At 42.1% G+C, this 24,276-nt stretch overlaps 1 protein-coding gene across 2 annotated transcripts in view; it reads left to right on the top strand.

Moving 5' to 3' along the window:
- Nucleotides 1-24,276, top strand: part of HEATR1 (HEAT repeat containing 1) — a 71,598-nt gene that overhangs the window by 1,482 nt on the left and 45,840 nt on the right. The window contains exons 1-16 of one of the 2 annotated variants that reach the window (XM_075596398.1): nt 2,037-2,122; nt 2,615-2,777; nt 6,045-6,261; nt 7,164-7,305; nt 8,097-8,198; nt 9,432-9,572; nt 11,981-12,192; nt 12,694-12,827; nt 13,428-13,530; nt 14,068-14,178; nt 15,432-15,549; nt 16,466-16,573; nt 18,135-18,230; nt 19,414-19,502; nt 21,768-21,979; nt 24,043-24,164. In XM_075596398.1, the coding sequence (XP_075452513.1) occupies nt 2,636-2,777; nt 6,045-6,261; nt 7,164-7,305; nt 8,097-8,198; nt 9,432-9,572; nt 11,981-12,192; nt 12,694-12,827; nt 13,428-13,530; nt 14,068-14,178; nt 15,432-15,549; nt 16,466-16,573; nt 18,135-18,230; nt 19,414-19,502; nt 21,768-21,979; nt 24,043-24,164 (2,049 nt within the window). In that variant the 5' untranslated portion in view covers nt 2,037-2,122; nt 2,615-2,635. Of the gene's footprint in view, nt 1-2,036; nt 2,123-2,614; nt 2,778-6,044; nt 6,262-7,163; nt 7,306-8,096; nt 8,199-9,431; nt 9,573-11,980; nt 12,193-12,693; nt 12,828-13,427; nt 13,531-14,067; nt 14,179-15,431; nt 15,550-16,465; nt 16,574-18,134; nt 18,231-19,413; nt 19,503-21,767; nt 21,980-24,042; nt 24,165-24,276 lie in introns of those variants that run through there. The other variant, XM_075596397.1, reaches the window with a different exon arrangement.

Below are 24,276 nucleotides of genomic sequence, written 5' to 3'. Positions count from 1 at the left end.
GGACATTTGTGTTTGCCGCGCGAGCGCCATTGTGCGCTGTATAATCGCGGCCTTAAAGTAAAAATCAATAAAGTGTGTTGTAGACTCGTCACAAATTGCCCATGTAATAATAATATATATTTTCTTACATAGTGCAGACAGTTTATGCAGCGCTTTGCATCTAATTTTTCAGTCCCTGCCCCATAGAGCTTACAATCTAATTTTGGTGCTCCGAGGCACAGGGCGATACAGCGACCTGCACAAGGAGCTGACACTGGGATTTGAACCGGCGCTTCCCTGCTTCAGTTATGTGTTCGTACAACCCTGGCATGTAGTCACCAACTCGCCCTTCTCTTCCCAGCATCTTCCCTTTTCTTATTTATCTTTGGCGTTTAATACTCTTTGATAGCAACAGCATGTGAAATGTTTTATCAACTCAGAAAAACAAGATTTAAGACTTCCTCGGTATAATATTATTCTGATGCACGATATGCAGAGTCTGGTAAACAGAAAGATATGTAACATTTTTCTTCATCACAGTTAGAACTTTTTATGTGAAGAGCTCAATAAATATTTAGCTCCCCAAAAATAGGTGCAATGTACCTAAATATACTTGATAAAACCTTTTTGTGGTATTGTGGGTACAGTGCTAGTTCTCATCTTCCTTGTTTTACGGCCATCAGTGCAAGAATATATTTAACTTAAATGGCAAGTTTATGTTGGTTCGTTAGACATGTCACTAGACAGGACCAGTAAATAGAACGCTAACATCCTTTTCAAGCGTTTTGCATTTACTGTATTTTATTGAATTTTTTAATAGGATCCATTTGTCGTTTTAGTTTTTCTTTTGCACATAATGTCAACGTCATTAAAAGTTTCACATATCACCGCTATTTGTTAAGGGATCAATATGTTTTCCCTCTTATGTCATATGATAAAACTGTTCTGTAAGGAAAGCAAGTTTTAGAATATGTTGATTTGCCTGGATTTTGTTAATTTAAAATGCAGTGCTATGTAAATTATGACATTTTCTTAAAAAAATAATGCCTTTCCTTTACATAATATTTTTAGTTTTCTGTTTCTGAAAGTTATTGACAAGTCATTTGTACAAAGCTGCCCCAAAAGTTAACACTTATTCCAGGGGATTTTGCTTGTAAATCACTTTTTATTGATGTTATGGAGAATTTCCTAACATGATGTAAATTCATAGCAACACGTCCCAATGTAAGATTATGTATCGGGGTAGGAGAATCCCAAAATGTTTTAGTGTGTTCGCAGTATGACTGGCACCCCTGATTTTGTTATAAACAAGAGATATAGCTGCACACCAAAAAAAGAAAAAATACTTCTATACACCGGTTCTCCTGGTTCAGGTAATCCCTGTCTGCGCTCCAAGTTTCAGCAATCAGATAGGGAACAGGATCCCTGTTTTTGTGCCATAAAAGTTCTCCATGTCCACATAAACTTACGGCCGTTTATATCAATGAGCGCAACAACGCACTCTGCAAAGAAGATACAAGCATCATCGGCTTCTGTAACATGTAGCGAAACTGAAGGCAACATGATGGTTCACACTATGAATACTTACACGATGATTATTCGCTGACTCCCTTTACAATCATATAAAAAGTGAGCATCATAAACTATAACCGCCAAACTTTAAAGCAGCAGTCCAAGCAGACTCATTTTTTGTGGGGGGGGGGGTTGTTATTTTTTCATAGGAGTTCCGCTTGGGTTGCTGCTTCAACCATGGCATTCTACCTGAAGTGATCAAATGACCATAAACGAGTAAAGGGGAGTAATTTGAGATCACTTGGAAGTATTCAAGGTGAAAATGACAAAAAAAAAAAAATGTATTACAATAACTTAATTATAAACTGCTTTTAAAATAGAACATGGGAGGAAACCAACAAATATCACACGTTTTTAAATTTTTCATTAAAAAATAATTGGCACACTGAATGCTCTCATTATTCTGTTGCTTGTTTATGGGCTTTCGATTGGCGCGATGGACACCACCCTTAGGCTTCGGACATGGTCAAAAAGACCATGCTGAGCCGCGCTGAGGGGAAACATTATCCCTATCAGCACGGCTTTAGACGGCTCTTCTGCAGGCGTGTGGAATTGCAGCCGACAGAGAAATGTAAGTTTTCCCGCCGAGGGAAGCGCATAGCCGGTCACGTGACTGCCAATGGAAGTCCGTGACGTCGGCGCAGGGACGAGGCGCGCTAGCCCCGGCTCCCACCCGGCACACAAGCGCGCTCGCTCATGCAGGGACACGAAAAAGCTCCTGCTTGAGCAGGAGAGCATGAGCGTCAGCGCGGCTCAGCGCTCTTCTTTTCACCATGTCCCAGGCCTTACTTTGGGGGTTTCTCTGTGTCGTTTAATATTTGACCTGAGCGGGTATTTTTAAGGTGGAGGCTTTTGTTTTGGGATAAAATGACCAAGCAGGATATGTCGGATTTACTGGAATCGGAGATTTAACCATTGTCACCTCCTAACATTCAATCCTGAGACTGCAGGGGCTTGGTAGTCAACAATTGCAGGCTACACATTCTCGCTCTGTAAAAATTCTCTGATGTAATATTGTTTTCCCTCAGGTAACATAGTATTGTATCCTTGGTTTTGTCCACAGCAGAATTAAGAGCCCGCAGAGATGACTTCCTTAGCCCACCAGCTGAAGCGCCTTGCGCTGCCTCAGAATGATCCCAGCCTGTTAAGTCGGAAAGTGGTTGCTTCCCTTCTCTTCGACCCCAAGGAAGCTGCAAACATCGACAAAGAAACCTTCTTTGCTATTGGTAAGCACAGTTGTGAGGAGAATAAGGCTGCGTCCATAGATACTTCGCCCGCGCGGAGGCTGAGGGAAAGCGGGTGCTTTCCCTGGCCATGGTGCGCTCGCCGTCCGTGGGCGGCCCTCATTGGGCGAACCGCTCACGTGACCGGCCCGTCGCGCAAAAATCAGTTTTAACTGATTTCTTGCGCCTCGCGCTCCCGCTTGCACGCGCCCGCACGTCGTATAGACGCGATCACTGCCTGTCTGATCGCTCAGTGTGCGGATGTGTCCGCACCATGGACGCAGCCTAAGTCCGCTCCTGGTAGCACAGTAACGCCTAAGCTGGAAACGTCAATTTATAAAAGTCATTGGACACAGCTCATTATTCCTTCTTGTTCTACATCATCAAACCCTGTTGAAACTTACATTTTTTATTCTGTATTTGCTGACTCCATACAGTCCCCTTTTTCCTTAATTGATGGTAGAGGGCAGGTACTGAGCGCTGTAATACCTGTAGCTTTCTCCATGCGGAAATCATTTATTTGAAGATGTACTTCTTTGATTACATGAATCTACGTCATACGCTCATAGCATTTCTGTGGCCTTTCGATGTTCCTCCTAATCTTTGTAAAACCAAAAAAAAAACCAGGACTGGCGCTTAAGGCAGTGTATATCAGATGATTCAGTCAAAGGTGTAAAAGTAAATACAGTGACCCCCTGTGGTGAAAAGCAGAAATGACACCCCAACCCAGGGATAGATCACACAATTAGGAACATATATGTGAAAAATAATGATAGTTTAAAGAGAGCAAAAAGTGACCCCACTCAACCTTCACACAGAAAAAAGTCTTCTTTTCTTCTTAGGGTATAGTGGACAGGCAGGATGAGGGAGCCGGATACACAATGTGCAAAAGAGTAAAAAAAAGTATATAGTGCACTATTGCTTAGAACAGCAATTGCTTGTGCTATAATCTCCAATGGTTATACTTAAGTGTAAGTATATTGGGCATATCACACTCTGTATCTAGGTGTGCAGGAACAGGTACAGTGTGTAGTAGATAACCTCCTGGTAGAGACGCTGTGTGGGTGTACTAGAGTAGAAGATAGGAGAACACCATAGCGCAGACTACATATAACAATACTTTAATAAATTGGGACCCTCCCAAGTGCGCACGGACAAAATGTGCAATAAAAATGAGCATATAGCAAATGAACCGGAGCGGCGCCGTTGTCACCGCCCCTCTCCCACGATTGAGTCCACGCCGATTGGCACAAATGTCGAACAGGTGCTGCCTCCAAAAGCGGCCGCTGGAAACCACAGCTGAACTCCACAGTACTTCCTCTCAGTGTTGCTCCTTCTCCGACTGGATTCTAGCGTTTCGCTAGACGCACTAACTTCGTCGGGAATCCTAACACCCTTAATCACAGAGCATGTATGAATTGCTATATGAATTCAATATACATCATATGCGATTATTATCCAAGCATGATTAACTGATATCGTGTCTTTTATCCTTCTTGTACCCTTTGTGTGGTCTGTCCGGCTATCTATACTGGATTATTGCTGAGCACTTTGAGTAATATGTTGGACAACCGTTGTAGATAAGAGTAGCTTTTATAGTGTCTGAGGTCGTCACTCTTGTTGCTAGGTTTTTATTTTATTGTGTTTAAATGAATCTGTCGTAGATCTCTAAGATATTTAGGGATATAATGTCATGCGTTCGTTATTTTTAGATACTAGTAGATTTTATGTTTCTTTTATATAAATACAGTTATCAGTTTACAATATACATGTCTGAGTTTACCCCGATATGTTAGTACATAGGATTCTTGGTCCTCCATTGGCTGTCCGGACAGAAAGGGGCGTGTTTTGTTTATGCTGACACGTGTTCGGAGTGTGTTTCCATTGGTGCGATCACTGCAATTGGGAGCACACACACATGAATAGATTAGTTCCGGGGCCAATAGGGAACCTTTTCTGCCTTTATTTGGGCCATCGGCTGTGTAGGGTGTTAGGATTCCCGTTGAAGCTAGTGCGTCTAGCGAAACGCGTAGAATCCAGTCAGAGCAACACTGAGAGGAAGCACTGTTTCGTTCAGCTGTGGTTTCCAGCGGCCGCTTTTGGAGGCAGCACCTGTTCGACACTTGTGCCAATCGGTGTGGACTCAATCGTGGGAGAGGGGCGGTGACAACGGCGCCGCTCCGGTTCATTTGCTATATGCTCATTTTTATTGCACATTTTGTACGTGCGCACTTGGGAGGGTCCCAATTTATTAAAGTATTGTTATATGTAGTCTGCACTATGGTGTTCTCCTATCTTCTACTCTAGTACACCCACACAGCGTCTCTACCAGGAGGTTATCTACTACACACTGTACCTGTTCCTGCACACCTAGATACAGAGTGTGATATGTCCAATATACTCACACTTATGTAAGTATAACCATTGGAGATTATAGCACACACAATATTGCACTATATACTTTTTTTTACTCTCTTGCATATTGTGTATCCCGCTCCCTCATCCTGCCTGTCCACTAATCTTTATTTGTGAATGGTTGGTACTTAACGCACAACAAAAAATACGATTTATCAGCTACGGTTCCTTGAAACGCTGTGAGGTCAGGCATCAGAATAAATCTGTGTCTGGGAGCATCCTGACTGATGTGTTCCAACTTCGGGAGGTCAGTGCATATGTATTAACCCCTTGACTGCTAAATGTGGCCTGCATAGCATTTTTCCACCACTTACTAGGTTAGTCTCTTTGTTTTTATTTTTATACATAAAGGTCTCAATTTTCAGTACTTTTACATTTCTGCTATACACCACTGTGCGCGATACACCGCAGCTTTGTCATTGACGTGTTTTTCTGTCAAGGCACGAATTCCTATAAACCTCCTAACAAAAGCAGCATCTTGTCGTACATATTCTGTTCAGCTTGTTGCTGTACTCTAAGCGGGGGTCATTCTAGATCTGCTGAAGTGGCTCTTTGGGGAAGAAAATTTCCATTGAGGTCAATCAGTATTTGCAACCGGAAATCATCCAAACAGGTGCTACGGCAGATATCGCATAAGGCCCTTAGTCTTTCTGGCCTAAAACTGATTAGCTGTCAAATGTGTTTTAAATAAGGAATAAAATGGTAGATCCACGGTGGATGGTTTTGTATAATGATATTTGCAATTAAGTGGGACCTTTTTTATATCATTACTGCCGGCAGGACCTTCAATGGTAGATTATGTTCAACTGCTTTATTACAACAACTGATGTGTTTTTTGCCTTCATACTTCTGCAGGGTGCACTGGCCTTGAAGAGCTGATGGGTATTGACTCCTCTTTTGAGCCTTTCCAAGAGACCCTGTTCAGTCACACCTCAAAAAGCCTAGAGCGCAGTGTCCAGACTAAAGCGGTGAACCAGCAGCTGGATGAGAGCATTTCCCTGTTCCTCATGCACCTGTCCCCTTACTTCATGCTCAAGCCGGCTCAGAAGTGCCTGGAGTGGCTCATTCATAGGTACAGTACCTCTCGCTGTGTTGTGCAGGGGTGCGCAAATAGGGGGGCGCAAGATTTTTCAGGGGGGCGCAGCGGTTGCAGAGGCCCCGCGTTCTTCCCCCAAAGCATTTACATTTATGCAGAGGGATCTCGTGAGGCCTCTGTAACGTCTCTTACCTTGTCTTCAGCAACGTGGCATCAAATTACATTGCAACCCCGACGCCGAAGAAAAGGTAAGGGGGGGGGGGCAGAGCAGGGGGGAGGGGGTTGAAGCGGGGGCGGGATGCGCAGGGGCCAGTTTGCACTCCCCTGTTGTGCACAGTTCAAGGCAGCGCTTGCTGTATGTTGAAACTAAACATTGACATTTAATATAATAATGTGACTGTTTCTCCATCAGCGTGTTTACAAATGAATTCTCATGCTTTCTATTATCATAGACACCTAAAAAAATGTCTTTAAAAAAAAATAATGACCTAGCATTTTAGCTTTTGGTAAAGATCGCCGTCGGCTTATATGAGAGCTGCAACCTCTTTTTTTTTTTTTTTGTTTTTTTTACCAGGTCAGTTTGCCCAATGTTTTTTAAAAGCATGTTTATCGTCTTCATTGTCTGTGCTCACATTTTGGTTTGCTGCAAAAACCGCTCCCATTTTGTTGAGCGTATTTCATATAATAATGTGCTCACCTCAAGGAGTTTTTGACAGGTGCCATGTTCGAGCTGATGTCCCATAGTGCAGTGTGGTCACCAGCGCTTACATAGCAAGCTAACATGGTAGCTGAGTTGCGACCGCATTTGCACACGTGTTAGTGGCTCCTGTCCGCGGCCCTCATCCTCTTGGCCTGGTTGACGTCTGCAGATTTCCAGCCGCCCGTGCATGTTCTGTGGGGCGTCATGCTGAACCTTCCTCTCCTTTTCTCCTTTCCAGGTTTCATATCCACCTCTACAATCAGGACACTCTGATCGGCTGCGTTTTGCCGTATCACGAAACCCGAGTATTTGTTCGGGTCATTCAGCTCCTGAAGATCGCTGATCCAACTCACAAATGGAACTGGCTGCATCCTATCCAGGTAATGCAAAAACCTTTCCCCTGCCATGTGCTATCCGTGTTACAGCACAAAGGTGAAACAGTTAGCTAGGTTTCTTTCAGCTGTATAATAATAGTATTTATTTTCTTATCGTGCTGCAGTGTTTATACAGTAGAATTTGTAAGGTGCAACTCCCTGTCCCATAAAATGTAAAGTCTTATTTTTGGTGCCTGGAGGTAAAGTAACTCACTCGGGCACAAGCAGCTGACCATGGGATTTGAACCAGGTTTCTAGTTACGTAGTAGATGGGGTTGAAAAAAGACCTACACATGTCCATCGAGTTAAACCTATGTAATTATCTTCGATGATGTTACCACCAATGTTTTCCTTGCTTATTACATCAGGGGGAAATTGTACCCCTGGTTTGGATAAAATGCATGATGCAGCTTTGCATTCTAATGATTAAAGCAGCCAAACACCATGCATCTTTTTTCTGTTATATGTCGAAGCCGGGTGTTTCCGGAGCTGAACCCCATAAAAAAAATAAAATAAAAATAAGTAAATATATATTTATTTTTTAAGACATGTATAATACATGACTGAGTCTTTCCTTGTTGCCATTCCAATATACATTGTATAGCAATATGGGATATATGATTTGTGCATATATTCTGTATTGTTATAGATCTTCCTGTTTTATTTTCATGCAAACAATATTCACTGAACCTCAAGTTTATGGATCATTAATTTAATCATTTTTTTATTATATTTTTTACTTAACACAGTTATTTTCTTACTGACTTCCCTGTATTTTTTTAAAATTATTTAAACAGAAACCGGGTGTCCCACTTGCCAAAAGCACCTTGATAACTCATTGCTACAAGGATATGGGCTTCTTGGAATTCATTTGCAACCTGGTGACCAGATCGGTGAAGGTTGGTATAAGTTCTGAATGCTGATGACCTCACTGTACACGTATGGTATAACGAAACACAGCAAAGATGTCCAGCTCAACCTACTGAAACATGCAGATATTAGTATCCCTCTGGCCATGCAAGTGCGGTATTGGTGTGTGGAAATAGAAACCGAAATCAAGAAGCGGAGAACAGGACTTGTAAATAAAGCTGCCAGACTAGAGGAGGAGGAAAAAAGTTAAATGGCATCTAAAGAAAATTAGTCTTTCTGGACTTTGCTGGTTCGCCAAATGAAGATTTTCTTCATTAAATTCAATATATATCAAATAGTCCACGGCACAGTTCTTTTCTTAATTTTAATCAGGGACAAAATAGAATACATCTTTCACAGCATCATTTCAGTCATCAGGTTGCATCAGTCAGTCATACAGTTAGAGTGGAGAATCTTAGCTTGTTCTTTGCTTGGTGGTTAAAGTGATTCTGAATTTCATAAATTCAAATCCAATCATTATACTTTTCTCTCAAACAGTCTAAACACAGGAATTACTTTTTTCTCACTCTAAACTCAAAATGCTCTTGGTTAATTATCAATCTTAGAACACTATTTCTTAGTTTGGACCTTGATTTAGAAGACCATCTTTGCTCTGTCACAAAGTAACCACAGTTAATCCTATGTTACTCCATTGTATTGTCTTACTACTAGCTATCTATATTTAACTACCCTTTGAATTCAAACTCGGCATACATTTCCACATCTGCCTGTCTTGAGACTGCTTTTATAATCTTATTGCAGCTAATCATTTGTCAATATAAATTCTAACAATACTAAATTAACTAGACGAATATATATGAATGTAGCATAATTAATATTTAGGATTGAAATCATCCTATCTTCAGCATCCACTATAAATATACAATGAATTTGTCATATAAATGAAACTCCCACATCCACCAGGTATTTAATATTTGAACATGTTTCACAGTTACCATTAGAGGGCGATCACGATTCTCTTGTATGTTGCACCGCTGTCATGCAGTGCTTGGTTGGTACAGATTACAGGAGCATGTCATGTTCTTATAAAGTGTAAATAATATCGGATCTGAGAGTTCTTTTGGTTACCTGAGAAGAACTGGCCGATGCCATCGTCTGATGCCATCGTCTGATGCCATTGTCTGATGCCATTGTCTGATGCCATTGTATTTCGGCTTATCTGCACTTGTGAAACAACTTAAACGCATTTATTTATTTTATAGGTGTTTTCTGAATATCCAGGGAGCTCTGCACGACTGAGAGTCCTGCTGTCTTTTTATGTTTCCACCATAGTAGCATCTTTGGACACGGTAGAGAAGGTTTCGGTTTCTCTGGTCGCCAAGCTTCTTCCTTATGTGCAAAAGGTATTAGTGTTTTTTTTAATGGATGTTACATTGAAGGTGTTTTCACTTTGGCATTATACATGCTTTGTATTTAGGCAGCTGGTCAAAACGGGAAATACATTTTTTATAAATGATTAAAATGCAGGAACAGATAAAAGATGCGCAATCTCTTCAGGACAGATTTTGAATTGTGATAATATTAATAACGAACTTTTAACTAAAACAGATAATCCACACAGACTAGAAAAATGACGCTCGTTAGAGGACGCAATAAAATGTTTATTAATATTGCAGCCTGGATCAGCGTGTAGAAGCTATTAGTCTAGTTATATACTGTAGCTCTACACCTGTGGGTGCCTGGTATAAGTAGTGTAGCCACACAGCGTGTTCAAGAGCAGTGCAGGGAATTACAGCACAATATATCAAGCATGTTTCATGAGATTTCTCAAAGGGGCTGTAGTGTAATTAACAGATGTGCACAGTATATGCGTTTGAGAAAAAAAAAATAGGATATGTACTGTTGCGTATATACTCAGAAATAGACTAATGGCTAACAATACGCTCCTAGTGATTGCCTGTCTTAATAGACCTACATTCACATTAGCCACCTTTTCCCTTTTTGGAGCATATTCGCTATTTTTTTTTTTTTTTTTAAGTCTAGACGTTTTCGCCTTGAAAAAGCCTCACGTGATGCGAAACGTGCATCGGCACGTAGCTATGACATCGCGGGGTGAGCGTTCTGTGGAAGGCTGTCTGTGTACACTTCTTACTCACCCAATTTTGTGGACGTCTCCTCTTTATTTAAAAATATAGCTGTCGGTCCTTGTAACTATTGGAGCCGATTAGTCAGTCTCTGCTAGACCGGGAGAGGGCACAGTGCTCCCCCGATTACTTGCATGTACAGAGACTATGTAACAGGGCTTTTAAAGAGCAGTGCCTGCGGAGAATCGGAGAGCGCCTTTCTTATGACACACATGCTCTTGCTGCAACAAAGTTTTTACATGCTACCTCTTCCCTCGCTCACAATAAAAATAGCAAATATGCTCTAAGAAGGGAAAGATGGCTAATGTGAATTTAGTTCTATTAAGACAGGCAATACTGAATATATTGGGAGCTATTATCTTTACTCCCCTTTTTTGAGTAGCCAAGTAGGAGCGTATTGTCACCTGTTTAGACTTATTTCTAAGGTTGCAGTATATCCTAGTTCAATTGCTACAATACCTCATAGACATAACATAAAGATGAAATGAACCTGATTGGCTACCCTACTTATATCAGCCACCCAAAACTCTAGTGCTAGAGTATATAAATAGGCTAGGGGTTATACACGATGAGGGTGCAGGTTGCAACTTTTATAAACATGTTATTGCGTCCTCTGAGTGTCGTTTTTCTATTAGATGTGGCTTATATATATATATATATATATATATTTTTTTTTTACTTGATAAAAGTGAATAATTAATATCCCTATTCAAATCTGCCCTGGAGAGACCGTGTGCCACATATAGGGATCTTTTTTTTCTGTTCCAGTATTTGATATGCCTTATCCCCTGGTGTGCTCCAAAACACTAAATCCACAGGCTGAGCCAGGGTACCGGCGTTGTGTGTGTTGTACAAATGATATTTACTTTCCCTGTTTCATCCTGGTCACACGTGTAATTGTGAAATCATTCACTTATTTTCTGTTTGGGGGGAATATTTCGATGTAAACACATTTTCACCAGGGCCTACTAAAGTCGGGCCCTGTTTTGTATTAAACTTGCCATGTGTCATGTAGAAAATCGGTTTGTGTGCATATAAACATTAAATAGCTCTCGCATTAGTACAATATAGTAGAATAATGTTCCATACTGAGGTGGGAACCTTTTGACAGAGCGTCGGTCATACACAAAGGTCCCTACAGATGAGTGTAAATAGGAGTTTCATTTAAAATAGCATCAAACCAAATGTTGGACCTGATCATCATTTTTCAACCTCCTATTATGATGGTTCTGGTTGAGGATATGACGGCATGAAAACACTACAGTTAAACAGCAACCCCCCCCCCCACAGAATTATTAGTTTTCTTACCCTATGTGAAACGGGGTGGGGGGAGATCAAAGCTGGTAAGTGATCCCTCGACCTCCTGGAAATGTTGTAGTTTCTTAAAAAAGACTCCACACTTGGCCACTGGGATCATCAATAGAAAGCTGCAACGTTATGGGGAACTTTGTATTAGCTATCAAAGCGAGTCCTGACACAGTCGCCATTTTGTGTCTACCAGTTGAGTATTCTTTCCCAGGGGACAAAACCCTTTATAACTCGGGAACCAGAAGTTGGAGGGACCATGGATCAGCTTGGTTCAGGCAAGTAAAAGAAAGAGTCCAAAAAACAGCCAGCAGCGTGGGCTGCTTTAACATTGGATGTCTATCTGCCCTTTTTATTCCCAGGGTTTAAAGTCCTCCTTGGTGGATTACAAAGCAGCCACTTACATGATTATCTGCCAGCTGGCGGTGAAGACTGTGATGGCTGACACATTGGTAAAAGCCTTGGCATCACAAATCAGCAGAACCCTGGTCAAAACTCCCTCTCTGGTCCGAGAAGGTCTGGGATGCCTGATTATACTCCTGCAGAGCCAACAGTCAAAGAATTTGGGGAACAAGTGAGTAGAATGAAACAGATGGCTTTATTTAAAGAGCACACAGTGGTTTCTCAGCTCTAAATAGTAACATTGGACTTGAAGGTGTACTGTGTTTTGCTGCTTTGCAGTGTGACCAAGTAGCTAAGAGAGCGAGGCCTCTGTAAATTTACTTACCTGCTTCTCCACGCGTCTCCGTGACGTTTCATGACCCCATAGCGTCATTTTACGCATCATTAGAGGCGTTTGGGGGGGGGGGGGGGCGACCGAGGAGGCAGCAGGTAAGGGGGGCGCAGGTGCAGGGACTTTGCGCACCGCTGTGTAAAGACTGGAACTTGTAACCGCTCAGTAAATGTTTATCTGTGTTGCTTGTGAGTGTTCACTCCTAGTAATTCAGCAGAGACGCCTCATGCTCTGTCCTTGCAGTCTATATGTTTACAAGGCTGTATGTTTTATTCTTCTGGTAGGTAATACTCATAAATTCCCTGTTTGCTCTTTTAATTAATGTTTTCTCTTTTTTCCCAGCCCATTTGTTCATCTGTGCAAGGTTCCTGACCTAGTGACGGTACTGCAGGGAATCGCGGGCTTATATGATGCCTCCTCACTGTTAAATTACCTCTTGCCAAATTTGGTGTGTTCCATCTTTCACTCGTCTGCAGGTATGTAGCCACACTACAGTGTTTGTTCTTAATGATATTGTCGCTGCATTGTTATACTGGGCATAAGGGATTTTGTGTGTGTATATGCATACATACATATAGCAAATAAAAAGATCACTTGTGAGCACATTCACGTGTTTTAGACAGGTCTGAAACCCTGCTTTTTGCCATTATCACCTAGCATACAGTGCTTCCACTGCAGCAAGGGATTCTGGGAGATGATATACAAATGAGCATAGTGTCACCTTTTGCCTCAAATCAATTTTCACATGGAAACCTTATAAGCTTATGCTCGCTGCATTACACAGCCTGCATGTCATTTCCCAGAATCCCTTGCTGCAGTGGAAGCACTGTATGCTTGGTGATAATGGCGAAAAGCAGGGTTGCAGACCTGTCTAAGACATGTGAATGTGCTCACAAGTTATATTTTTATTTGCTATATGTGATGCAGTGGAGAGTGTTTCGTCACCTTTTTCACCCACCATAAGTTATCTAATTGTGGACATACATACATACTATATTCTTCTCCCTTTTTGTTTAAGGAAATGTTTATTGCTGTAATGCAAACCTTTGTTTTTGTTCTGCTCTGTGTATTCATAGGGGACAGCCCAGAAGAAGCAAATAACGAAGTTTGTAAAAGCTATCTTGAGGCCATACTTGGCAACATACCGCTTGAAAAGGATTTAGACAGACTGTTGGCTCGGTAAGAGGCTAGTTCTTGCAAACATTTGTGTGTTCTTTCGCTCAAGTGAAAATTACATTTTATATATATTATTTTTTAGATGTGGCAATTTGTTCCCCCAATGTCTTAAAAACCTTATACTGTTCTTTTAGCATGATTCAGGGGGGATGGCTTTAGATTGCATTAGTGGGCGGCTTCAGATGCAGGCAATGTATTTCTCCAGCAACATCATAAAATATTAATATGTTGCATTCACATGCCCTGCATCTCTGAACACAGCATGGATAAAAAAAAGTGTGTGTGTGTGTTTCTATAATATATATGACATGATCACATCATGTCGGCTACATCAAAACGAATAAAAAACCATTTCCAAAACCCATTGTAAAGATGGCAAATCTGCATGATCTCTGTGTTTGACTGATGACCGATGCAGCTCGGCATTGCTTAAAGCGTTTGAAAACGGTGCTGCCCAACACACAGAAATAAACTACTTGCAGCTGCTGGTGTGATTCCCTCTCCTGCCACAACAGTATTGTTACTATATTCTGCTCCTAGAACTTTCCTGGAGGAATTCCTCGCCTATGGAGAGCGGCACCAGGAGGAGCCTCACAGAATGACTGAGCTGAGACAGCGTCTCCTCCCTCTCATCAGACTCTTGGAAAGCAAGTAAGTGAACTGCGATTTTGCTTTGTAGCCCATTCCTTAGCCATAGAAATGAGTTTGACCGTTTTGGACAGAGACCGGTTCATTGTGTCGCTGTGGCTCCGCATTCCCGTGGTGCGTATGACTTTCTGTAGCTCCATTGCTCTCTGCGGGGCCGATGTGCAAAGATGTTAAATGAGGTAATATATATAGATATCAACCCCCTTATAACGCTGTGCTTGGAGTCCAAAGAATCACATCGCATTTTAAGCGGATCGCGTTAGAAATAGTGTACAATTGTATGCATTGTACAATAAAGTATTTAAGATACCAATAATCGTGTTGTAAAGTATTCATAAATATGAAAATTGGGAGCCACGCTTGCAACGCGTTATAAGCGGATTCGCGTTGTAATGGATCGCGTTATAACGGGATATATATATATATATATATATATATATATATATATATATATATATATATATATATATATATTATCCCCACACCCGTTCCCCTCACCTGGTACTCACAATTAGTCAGCGATCCCCCCCTAGCACTCTACTGGAGCATACTCCCGTATGCAGTAACTGTCTGGGAATTTGTGGTGTCATTACTGCCTGATTTTACTCTGGTCACTGCGTAGAGTTTCATTAAGCTGCATACTTATCAGTTCAGGGCATGGTAAGTGAAATAGCCACCTGAGATATACTTCACCCCTACCCTTACTTGTTAGACTCTGCTCACTACGTGCCTGGGACTGGGAATTTACCCTATATACCCCATTAACCCCCTCTATACCAAGGAACCTGATCATTCAGAGTGCTGCTAGGAAGCCTTCTAATTTTACTTTAATTGTTTTCTTTGTATATTAACATTGCTTATATTTTAAGGTGTGTATTAAAAGTTACATTTTTATATACATTAATTTTACCTAACCCACCCACCTGAGTACATCTCCACAAATAGGGATCTTCTATGCTTCCTGCTCTTTTGTCCTCATATCAAGTTTTCACCTATAGAGGTGCACCTCCCCTCATTGGGGCGTTGTGTGTATTAGCACTAGGTATTAATTGCTCAGGATTTAGCACTTAAACGTTGATCAAACTATATCCATAGTTTAAAGTTCTATGAATTACCAGTTGGTACTATATTTTTGTGACTATCCTAAACTCCTTTAAGTAAAAAATTGAAAAATAAGCACTGTACCATAAAATGCTTTGAAGTAACAATTAACTATGTTGGAACAATAATATGATTAGACCTTTGCTCTGCTGCAGATACCCCGAAGCGTTAGATTCTGTACTGGAGGAATATCTGAAAGATGTCTCGGATAAGGAGAAGCAGGAACTCTTCCACCAGTTCATCTCTCTCTCCACCAGTGGAGGAAAATATGAGGTACAATACGCTGCCAACACAAGGAGTCTGTATTGTATGCACATGGGCTTTCACTGGCGCAAATTTATTGTTGATAACTGTGCTAGAAACGCCATAGTGATCATAGTTTTGAGATCTCACAAAGACTTCCAGTCATCAAGATGTTTTGACAAAGAAATGTAACGGGAGTTCCACCCCCTCATCTTTGCTGCACCAGACATGCAAATGTTAATTGGACAACCCCTCCTCCACTGTTACCTTGTATATCAAGTCTCAAAAGAAGTGGCTTCCATAATGGAGCTTTAGGATGACTACAGGGCATTGTAGGTGGAGAGGGAAGGGTTTAACATGTGTGATTATTGCAAAGATGCCTGTAGGACTCTGGCATCAAAATTGCAGTGCACAATTGTTGATCAGAGGGTCCTCTTTATATTTCCCTCCCCAGCGGTCTGTATGCAGGGCATACTCCATCTTGTCCTCCATTTTGCAAATGCGGCTTCTTGTCACTAGGGAACTGTACCACACTTCACTAATGCATTTTGGTGGATTGAAGAGAGCAAATTATTAAAGGGTATAATCACAAACCAAATCAAAATAGACACTTCTACAATAGAAATAGTTTATTTGGATTAAATGCTTTTGTCCCCCACATTGCACCAGTATATTGGCAAGTGAATTACAAGAGATATAGCTGTTCTAATAACTTCATAGTCCTAGTAAACAGGTTTGCTTTTTTGATGCAGCATCATTTTTACCTTTTTATATACTAGTGTATACTACTTTCCAATATTCAAGTGTGCGGTCAAGTCCAGTGTTACAATACAGTATGCTAGTGGATACTCGTGCTGCCTTTTAATTACCATGCACGTGTAGTGGGTGACCTCTGTCTCCATGTCTGAGTGCATTTCATAATGTGATTGTGGGATAATCATTGCAGTTACTGGCAGACTGCGACACGTCCCTCCTGCTCAGTTTGAATCACCCGAAGCCTGCAGTGAGACACCTGGCCCTCCAACACTTGAAGGAAATTATTAAGACGTCCAAGGTGAGAATAAATGTCTCTTCTCATATGATATATCATTTACTCTGTTTTTCTATGCAACAAAGTATAGTAAATAATATTAATACATTTAAAAGTGGCTACCAAAATGTAGGCTTACTAGAGATGGCAAAGATGCATGGACTATACTCCACACTGAGGCCATATTTTATCCCACAATGAGCAGCCACTTTATCTTTTGTTTCAACTTTACCCTTTATTCCCTCTAGATTGTAAACTCTCACAAGCCGTTTGCACTTTTGTCCTTATTTGGTATGTCATTCTGTTGATGTAATTTACAACTCTCTGTACCCCATTGTACCAATCTTCTGAATATGTTGGTGCTTTACAAATAAATGATGATAATTCTGTTAAAACAGCGACATAATGCTCACCAAAGAATTGACAACCACTTTAGCATTGACGAGGTGCCACACTGTCTGATGAATATTTAGCATCTCATTCCACAGCAGTCTTTGAATGTGTTTTATGTTCCTGACAACATAGACCTCTAATATGCTGGGTGGCAAAGTTCTCGCTGACAGGTCACAGTGTATCTTCAACAGTGTACTCCTCTTCACCAAAGCCTGTTTCATGTGGGGTGCTACAGGGGTCTATCCTATCTGTTGTGTGCAGTGTACATGCTGCTACTAGGAGACATAATTAGATGGCATGGCCTGGGTTATCACTGCTATGCAGATGACACTCAACTCTACTTGTCCTTTACACCAAGTACTAAGGACCCATTATCAGTCTTCAATAGATGTTAGTTTGAGCTCCTAGAGTGGATGAGTGCCAGTTGGTTGAGGTAAAATTCTGATAAGACAGAAGTGCTTGTGGTGGATGCTCACCATCAGAAGATAACAAGACTGCAGCTAGGTCAACACACTGGCCTTAAGCTTGGGACTCCCAGTTACTAAACTTGGTCCATGTCTGAAATCTTGGTGGTGTCCTTGACTCTGACTTGACCCTTAAACATGAGGTGTCAGCTGTGATCATATCTTCATTCTTCCACCTAAAGAACATAGCCAGGTTTAAGCACTTCATCCTCCCCCCCTCCCCAGGAGATCTTATCACGCTTGTCCATGCCTTTGTGTCCTCACGCCTGGACCACTGCAATGCACTGTACCTGTCTCTTCCGGAAAAAGAGCTGGTGCAGAACACGGCGGCCAGGTTGTTAACTAATTGGACCCGTTCTTGCCACATGACACTTGTTCTCCATTCCCTGCACTGGCTGCCTGTAAAATGGCGAATTTGTTTAAAGATTGGCTTGTTGACTTTCAAAGCACTACATGACCAGGGACCCTGCTACCTGAAAAGAACTTCTAATTTCCTAACCGTTCCCAGAATCTCGTTGACTTCCTTTGGGACCCAAGCTTTTAGTACCATACCATCCTGTATTCTATCTTTCTTTTGTGCTTAGTCTCTATTATAACCTTAAATATTTGCTTATTTTCCCTTTTAGTAACTGTGAAGCTCTTTGAGTCCCATTGAAAGAAAAGCGCTATATAAATTAGATATAAGTTGTATTCTTTTTGACTGGTTCTCGTTTGCTTTATTTGTTCAGGCGGGCTTTGACGAGCCCTTTATTCAGGAAGCTATTTTAGCCCGTCTCGTGGATGATAACCTGGAGGTGGTGCTCTCTGCTCTGGGGGCCTTCCAGGTAAGTCATGTCTCTTCTTTACAGTAAGTATAACAATGGCCTGGTGCGCGACTGTTTTATCATCCACACCAACTAAGGGGTTGCGCTAGATACTTTTTTCCTACGGAGTAAACATACTCCTTTAAAAACGTTCAAGGTTTATTTATTTTTAGGAGGATTTCCGTATTTCCAACACTGACTTCAATGTGGAAGCGATGTGTTAGCGCTAAGCAAGGCATGGTGGGGCGCAACTTCTGTGAGTTGGAATACCGGTATCATGCATACAAATAGTCATGAGGTTAAATCTATTTTGATCCTTGGCAGCATATTTTGGGCGTCTCAGAACTTGTGTATACTTAAACGCAACCTTTGGGAGAATTATTCTCTCAAAGATCCTTGGGTAACAGAGCAATGAGATGACCTGCCTTGATTGAGTGTAGATGCCTGAGAGTAGGATAAAACCCACATCATTGTGTATTGAAGACCACCACCTTAAACACAGCCACTTTACTGTGTGCCACATTTAATTCATGAGCAAAGTGGGCTAGGGAAAGCTAGTAACCGTAAATACAATTACACAATCATTGTGGATACAGTGGGGTTTTTATTAATTGGGCCGGCCTTACCTTTGGCGGGCCCAAGGCGGCATGCCGGCAGCAGGGCCCCTCCTCCTGCAGCGTCATGATGTCACGACGTAACGTGACGGCGCGACGTCGGGACGGCGCCAAGACAAGGCAACGCTGCAGAAGGAAGGGTTCTCCACATAAGGTAAGACCTCCCCCAGCTATGCATGCACGCCGCCTCCTGCTACATGCATCCCCCCCCAGCTACACACACCACACCTTGGGGAGAGCAGCGGTACAGTCTTGCGCCAGTTCAGGAACTCCACAGCTCCCTCCTCCAGCTCTTCCTTCTCAATGTCGGGCGGAATGTGGATCCTGGCACTGACGGGAGGGAGCGCGGGGCCCCACGAAGGACCGGGGCCCAATGCAACAACCTTTCTCGCCTTGCCCTACGGCCGGCTGTGCCGGGTGGGTGCGGATATGGAGGTAGTGATTTGTGTTATTCAGTTTAAGTAAATACGTCCTTTGAAAAGTTGGGTTTGCAATGTGGGCTTGAGTTATAATTACTACATTCAGCTGTTGGCAAGAATATGTATAGTGTTTTATCTTTTTTTCTCTCCCATGTCTACCTTCAACTTCAGGTTTACAGCACACATTTCAGCACCGAAGTTACCGTCTCAAATCTGCTTGCCCTCTTTGATCGAGTGGATCTCTCTCAGGGTTGTGAATGGTATGCATTTCCCTCACCCCCCCCCCACTCTTTGTCATGGACATCTCATTGCTATTTGTTACACTCCATTGTCTTGTAACTTCTGCCACAGTCTGGAAAATGAGAAATACGTGACATTACAACTTGCAGGTGCAGATAAGGTCAGTGAAGGCATTACAGTTTAGACTGCTGAGGTGCACCGAAATTATGCAAAATTCACTTTGTGTTTATCCTTTTTATTTATACACCCTATTCCCCAACCAAGAAGAGTGCATGGTAAATTGCATAAGCTTGTGCGGTACTAGAACACTGCATTGAACTTGAGTGGTGTTCTCGTGTGTGTGTGTGTGTGTGTGTGTGTGTGTGTGTGTGTTAATTCCATAGTTATATCTAGAAATCAAGTGTGGTATTTGCGCTCCAGCGCCGGATCCATTTATCATATGAAGTTAATGTCATCAGTATATAAAGCACAGCAGTGGTTAGGGGGTAGTGTAATCCTGCAACAGGAATACAGTGGTATGGATACCTTCAGAGGGGCCTATATTCCCTGAAGGAACTGCGCAAGGGGATAGACACCCACTGCTCAGAACCTCATTGGGATGTACCCTGGATCTCTGTTTAACCACACATAATAATATGTTGATTGAAGATTGTTACTCAAATATCTTGAGTGCCCCCGTCCTGAGCTTGTGCTGAAACGTGCTGCCACTGTTGAAGTCAGGATCTTTGTGAGAGAAGTTGTAGCGCACAACAAAGAGTGGGTCAAAAATATAATAAAAAAATATTCTTTCAAGATAAAGTGCAAGCCGCACGAAACATGTAGGAGGTTTTGTACACCTTTGTTTCTTTCTTTTAATGGACGAATAAAAGAATATTTTTTTATTATATTTTTGACCCACTCTCTTTGTTGTGCGCTACCACTTCTCTCACAAAGATCCCGATTCCCTAGTTAGCAGCAGTTGTGGATTCTGGGCACTAGTTGTGCTCCCTGATGTGATACCATACTAAATTCAGCAATTCCAATAGTCCCAGAGCCCAATGAGCTCGCTGATATTCATTCCATGGACGACAGAATACACGAAGGACCTAAGCTGCATAAAGTAGACTGTGTCTGAGGTACTGTAGTTGTATATGGACAGGGTCTGGCGTTAAGTCGGCACTAGTCTTTCGCATCTTGTGTATTTTTATCTCTTCCCTCATATCGACGACTTCTTTTTCCTACCAACCATGTGCACAGTCCTGTACATAGCATTTATCTTGCACAAACCCCAACTCGAACATTTGTTTTTTTTACCTTTTTTTTTTTTTGGTTATAAGAGACGTGCAGAGGTCCAACCAGGGAGACAGATTTGGGGAAATTAAACTATGGCTTTTATTCAACCCGTCACTTGAAAGAATGCAGGAAACCCAAAATAAATCAACATCCTATCCCTTTGTAAGGGCTGACTCACTTTCCCAATTCCTATCTGTAGGCCTGGGAGGATAAGCCTCTTTCCAACCTATAACACCAAAGTCTAAAGAGGTACCTGTAAGCAGGGGGGCCTTTATGTCAGTCTCTGGGTCTGGGTTGGGGTAAGTTGAAGGGCGAGCCTCTGGCTGGTTCCAGGGTCTGTTGTGTCCTGTAATAGAGGTCGGGGTCCTGGTGTCTTGATGTCAGCACACAGTCAGTCTGTATGCTCGAGAGTTTTCTGCAGTTCAAGCAGGACATTTTTCTACATGCCTGATTAGCCAGGTGGAGACTGGTTAATTGTCTTTAGCTGCAATTAACCAGCTCCCTGCTGGCTTCCTCAGACCAATCCAGGCTTTCTATTGAATCCTCATTTAAACAGGGGTTAAGGTCCTGTTACAGGGACCTTATAATTATATTGTGAAATTCTGCAGAGCCACAATCTTCTCTAATAGCGTGTTTCAGATTAGATGCATTGTAAGGAACCCCAACCCTGTCTAATGCATAAAAAATGTACAACGCATCTGATCTCAGTGTTCAAATTACCTGAAAATTGCAGGGAACCCTTTTTTAGGGATGCCCGAGGAGCCGAAGTGTTTATAGTAGCCCCAGTTGAAAAACAACTAGCGTAGAATTGATCACATGATTTGTGGTACCCAAGGAGCTATGGGGCTTCAAAAACAGTGATGTTACTAGTAGACCATTGCTCCTGCCAATAGTGGGAGTTTGGAAACCTTTTCTTCATTGTGCCTCAAAAACCTCAGGGTTCATCATATCTAGTGTTTCCTGCTCCATCTTCTGGAAGCTGCATTTCAACCACGGTTGTTTTTTTTTTGCAGGTACAAAGCTCTGGAAGAAGCGGCAAGACTTCTGATGCAGGAACCGTCACTCAAAGACCAGGCAGATCTCTGCACTCGTATTATCATGACTTTGGTTCCATACATGGTATTTACAAATAGCGACCCAGACTCCTCTGAGCAGAAAATGGCTCTATACCTGGCCAGAAGTGGCGTTTGTAACCTGCACCCCCTGATGAAGGGCTGGCCAAAAGGTAATGAACAGACAGTGTTTGAACTAGTTAATGGCAGCTCTGGGGACGCCATGCTTGTGGAGATTCAAACCTACCTAGGGGGTGCCAGGAGCTGCTTCGCTAAGCTAGCAGGGTTCATGTAATGGCGGAGTTTCAATGCTCCTGCGCACTGCGGGCCAATAGGAAGCTGTGACGTCATCAGGTTTAGCTCGCTATTTGCCTGTGACGCCGAGATACAGACCTCCAAAAAGGGTGTCATTATCTTGGGAAGCATGGGGTCCCAAGAGCTGACATTAATGGGGTTCAGCTCTGGACACCCCCTGCTTCAAACTTATGTTAAAAAATAATTCAGAAATGGAATGATTTGCTCCTTCCAGTTGAGATGTTGCAGTAGTAAAAATTGTCATATTATATATTCCTGCTCTTTTTAGCAGCAATTCTATTTGTGTCCCTTTACTACTTGTCCAATGTTCGTTTAATAAGGAAAATCGCATATATAAATGCACATCATGAGTATATAAATCATAGCTCATTTGTTGAAAATAATGTATCTATCTAGAGTAGTATTTCTCAAGCATGGGGTCATGTAACCCAGGGGTGCCCTAAGGGAAATACAAATGCGGTGTACGTTTAGCGTATCGACCCAAATGCTGCAATGTTTTTATTGCGGAAGATTTAGCATTATATTTAAAATAACAAAAATATTTAATTTACAATGACATTTGCAGTATAGTGAATACTGATAACACTGTAATTGAGTAAGTGTACAATGGGATTGTAATTGCATACTTATTTTCAGTTTCTATCCATTTTTATATGAATTAAATAACATACTTTAAGTAAGTACAAATAAGAAAAAAAGAAAAATAAGGGGGGGATGTAGTATTGCTGCTTTTAAGCGGTGCTGTAGTATTGCTGCTTTAGGCTGCGGTCCCAGTCACTGCCACAGCGCACGGCTCGGCGTGCGCTGTGCGTATAAGCACCGCCCTTCAATGGGGCTGGGCCCAGTACGCACCTTCCCGCTGAAGGTGCAGCCACGCCGTACTGCAGGTTTTTTTTCAACTCAATGAAATTGAGTTCAAACCCTGCGACGGACGCGTGGCCACGCCCCCACCGGCGGTTCACCCAATGAGGGCGAACTAGTGATGTAATGGCCACGCCCCCGCAAATCCCCGACCACGCCCTCTCCCGTCGTAAGCTCCCTCTCTCCCTGTTAGATCGCGGTTAGCGCTGTGCACGCGCCCCCCCCCCCCCCCCCCCCCCCCCCGCCGGGCGCGAGTGTCAGACATTACTGGGACCGCAGCCTTAAGCGGTGCTGTAGTATTGCTGCTTTAAGCGGTGCTGTTTCATAAGGTGCTGTCTGGTGCCGGGGAAGATTCAAGTGAATGAGCTATAAGGTGTTTTCTGGCTTTTGGAAAGTCTTGTGGCCTAGCACTGCTTAGTAGACAGGCCACAGTCCACTGCATGGTTATATAAATGCTGTAATTCATGCTACGGATAAACGTTGTGAAATGGTTCGTTTCCTTGGCATTGCTCGGTGATTCACGTCTGATATTAATTCCATTGTCTTGAAGGAAAATGGCTGCATTAAAAAATAATGGCAAGTGAGGTCAGTCATGTGGAGTGTCCTAAATGTAGGGTCCTTTGGAGTCATTCTGTTATCCTGTGACATCCAAGAAACGAAATTGGTCATTCAATTGCAGTCAATCGAATTGTTTTTGTAAATTGACGTTTTGCTGATAGAGGTCAAGAAATAATAATAATTAATTTTTACTGGAAATTAGACAAATCAAGTTTTCAAATGATGGCCCTAGGACATGGTATATAGGGTAGTGAGACTCCAATATAATTCCCATTACAAGCATTGCGAGTGTTTTTCATAGTCTAGTGTATTCATGCAGTTGTAGTATAATCCCAACAGAGGAATGCTTCATTTTGCAGTGTTTGATGCGGCTGTATCAGGCAATCAGTGGGTTATGTATAATCTAAGTGACTGGAGCCTTGAAACTACTTGTGTGCGGCTGAGTAATATTTAGCACCTACAAATCCCTTTGACACTTATTGTATTTCTACTTTATCCACAGCCCTTGATAAAATCTTGAAAGACGCTGGAGCTGCAGAACTGTTTGGCCTGGCTAATGGCAAATTGATTGAGTTGTTATCAAGTAACATGACTTCTACAGATTCCTCTTCAGCTTTACAGATGGTGCGTGATTATTTTGTTGCAGCCATCGTGGGGTGGTAATGTATTGAGTCGTAGAACATTTTGTCTGCAAAACCTCCATTGCATTTTCTCCAAAAGCATTTATCAGCATCTT

Source organism: Ascaphus truei, chromosome 4 (genome assembly GCF_040206685.1).
Source record: "Ascaphus truei isolate aAscTru1 chromosome 4, aAscTru1.hap1, whole genome shotgun sequence".
NCBI lineage: Eukaryota > Metazoa > Chordata > Amphibia > Anura > Ascaphidae > Ascaphus > Ascaphus truei.
The sequence above is the reverse complement of the archived record's forward strand: the minus strand, read 5'-3'. Positions and strand labels throughout refer to the sequence as shown.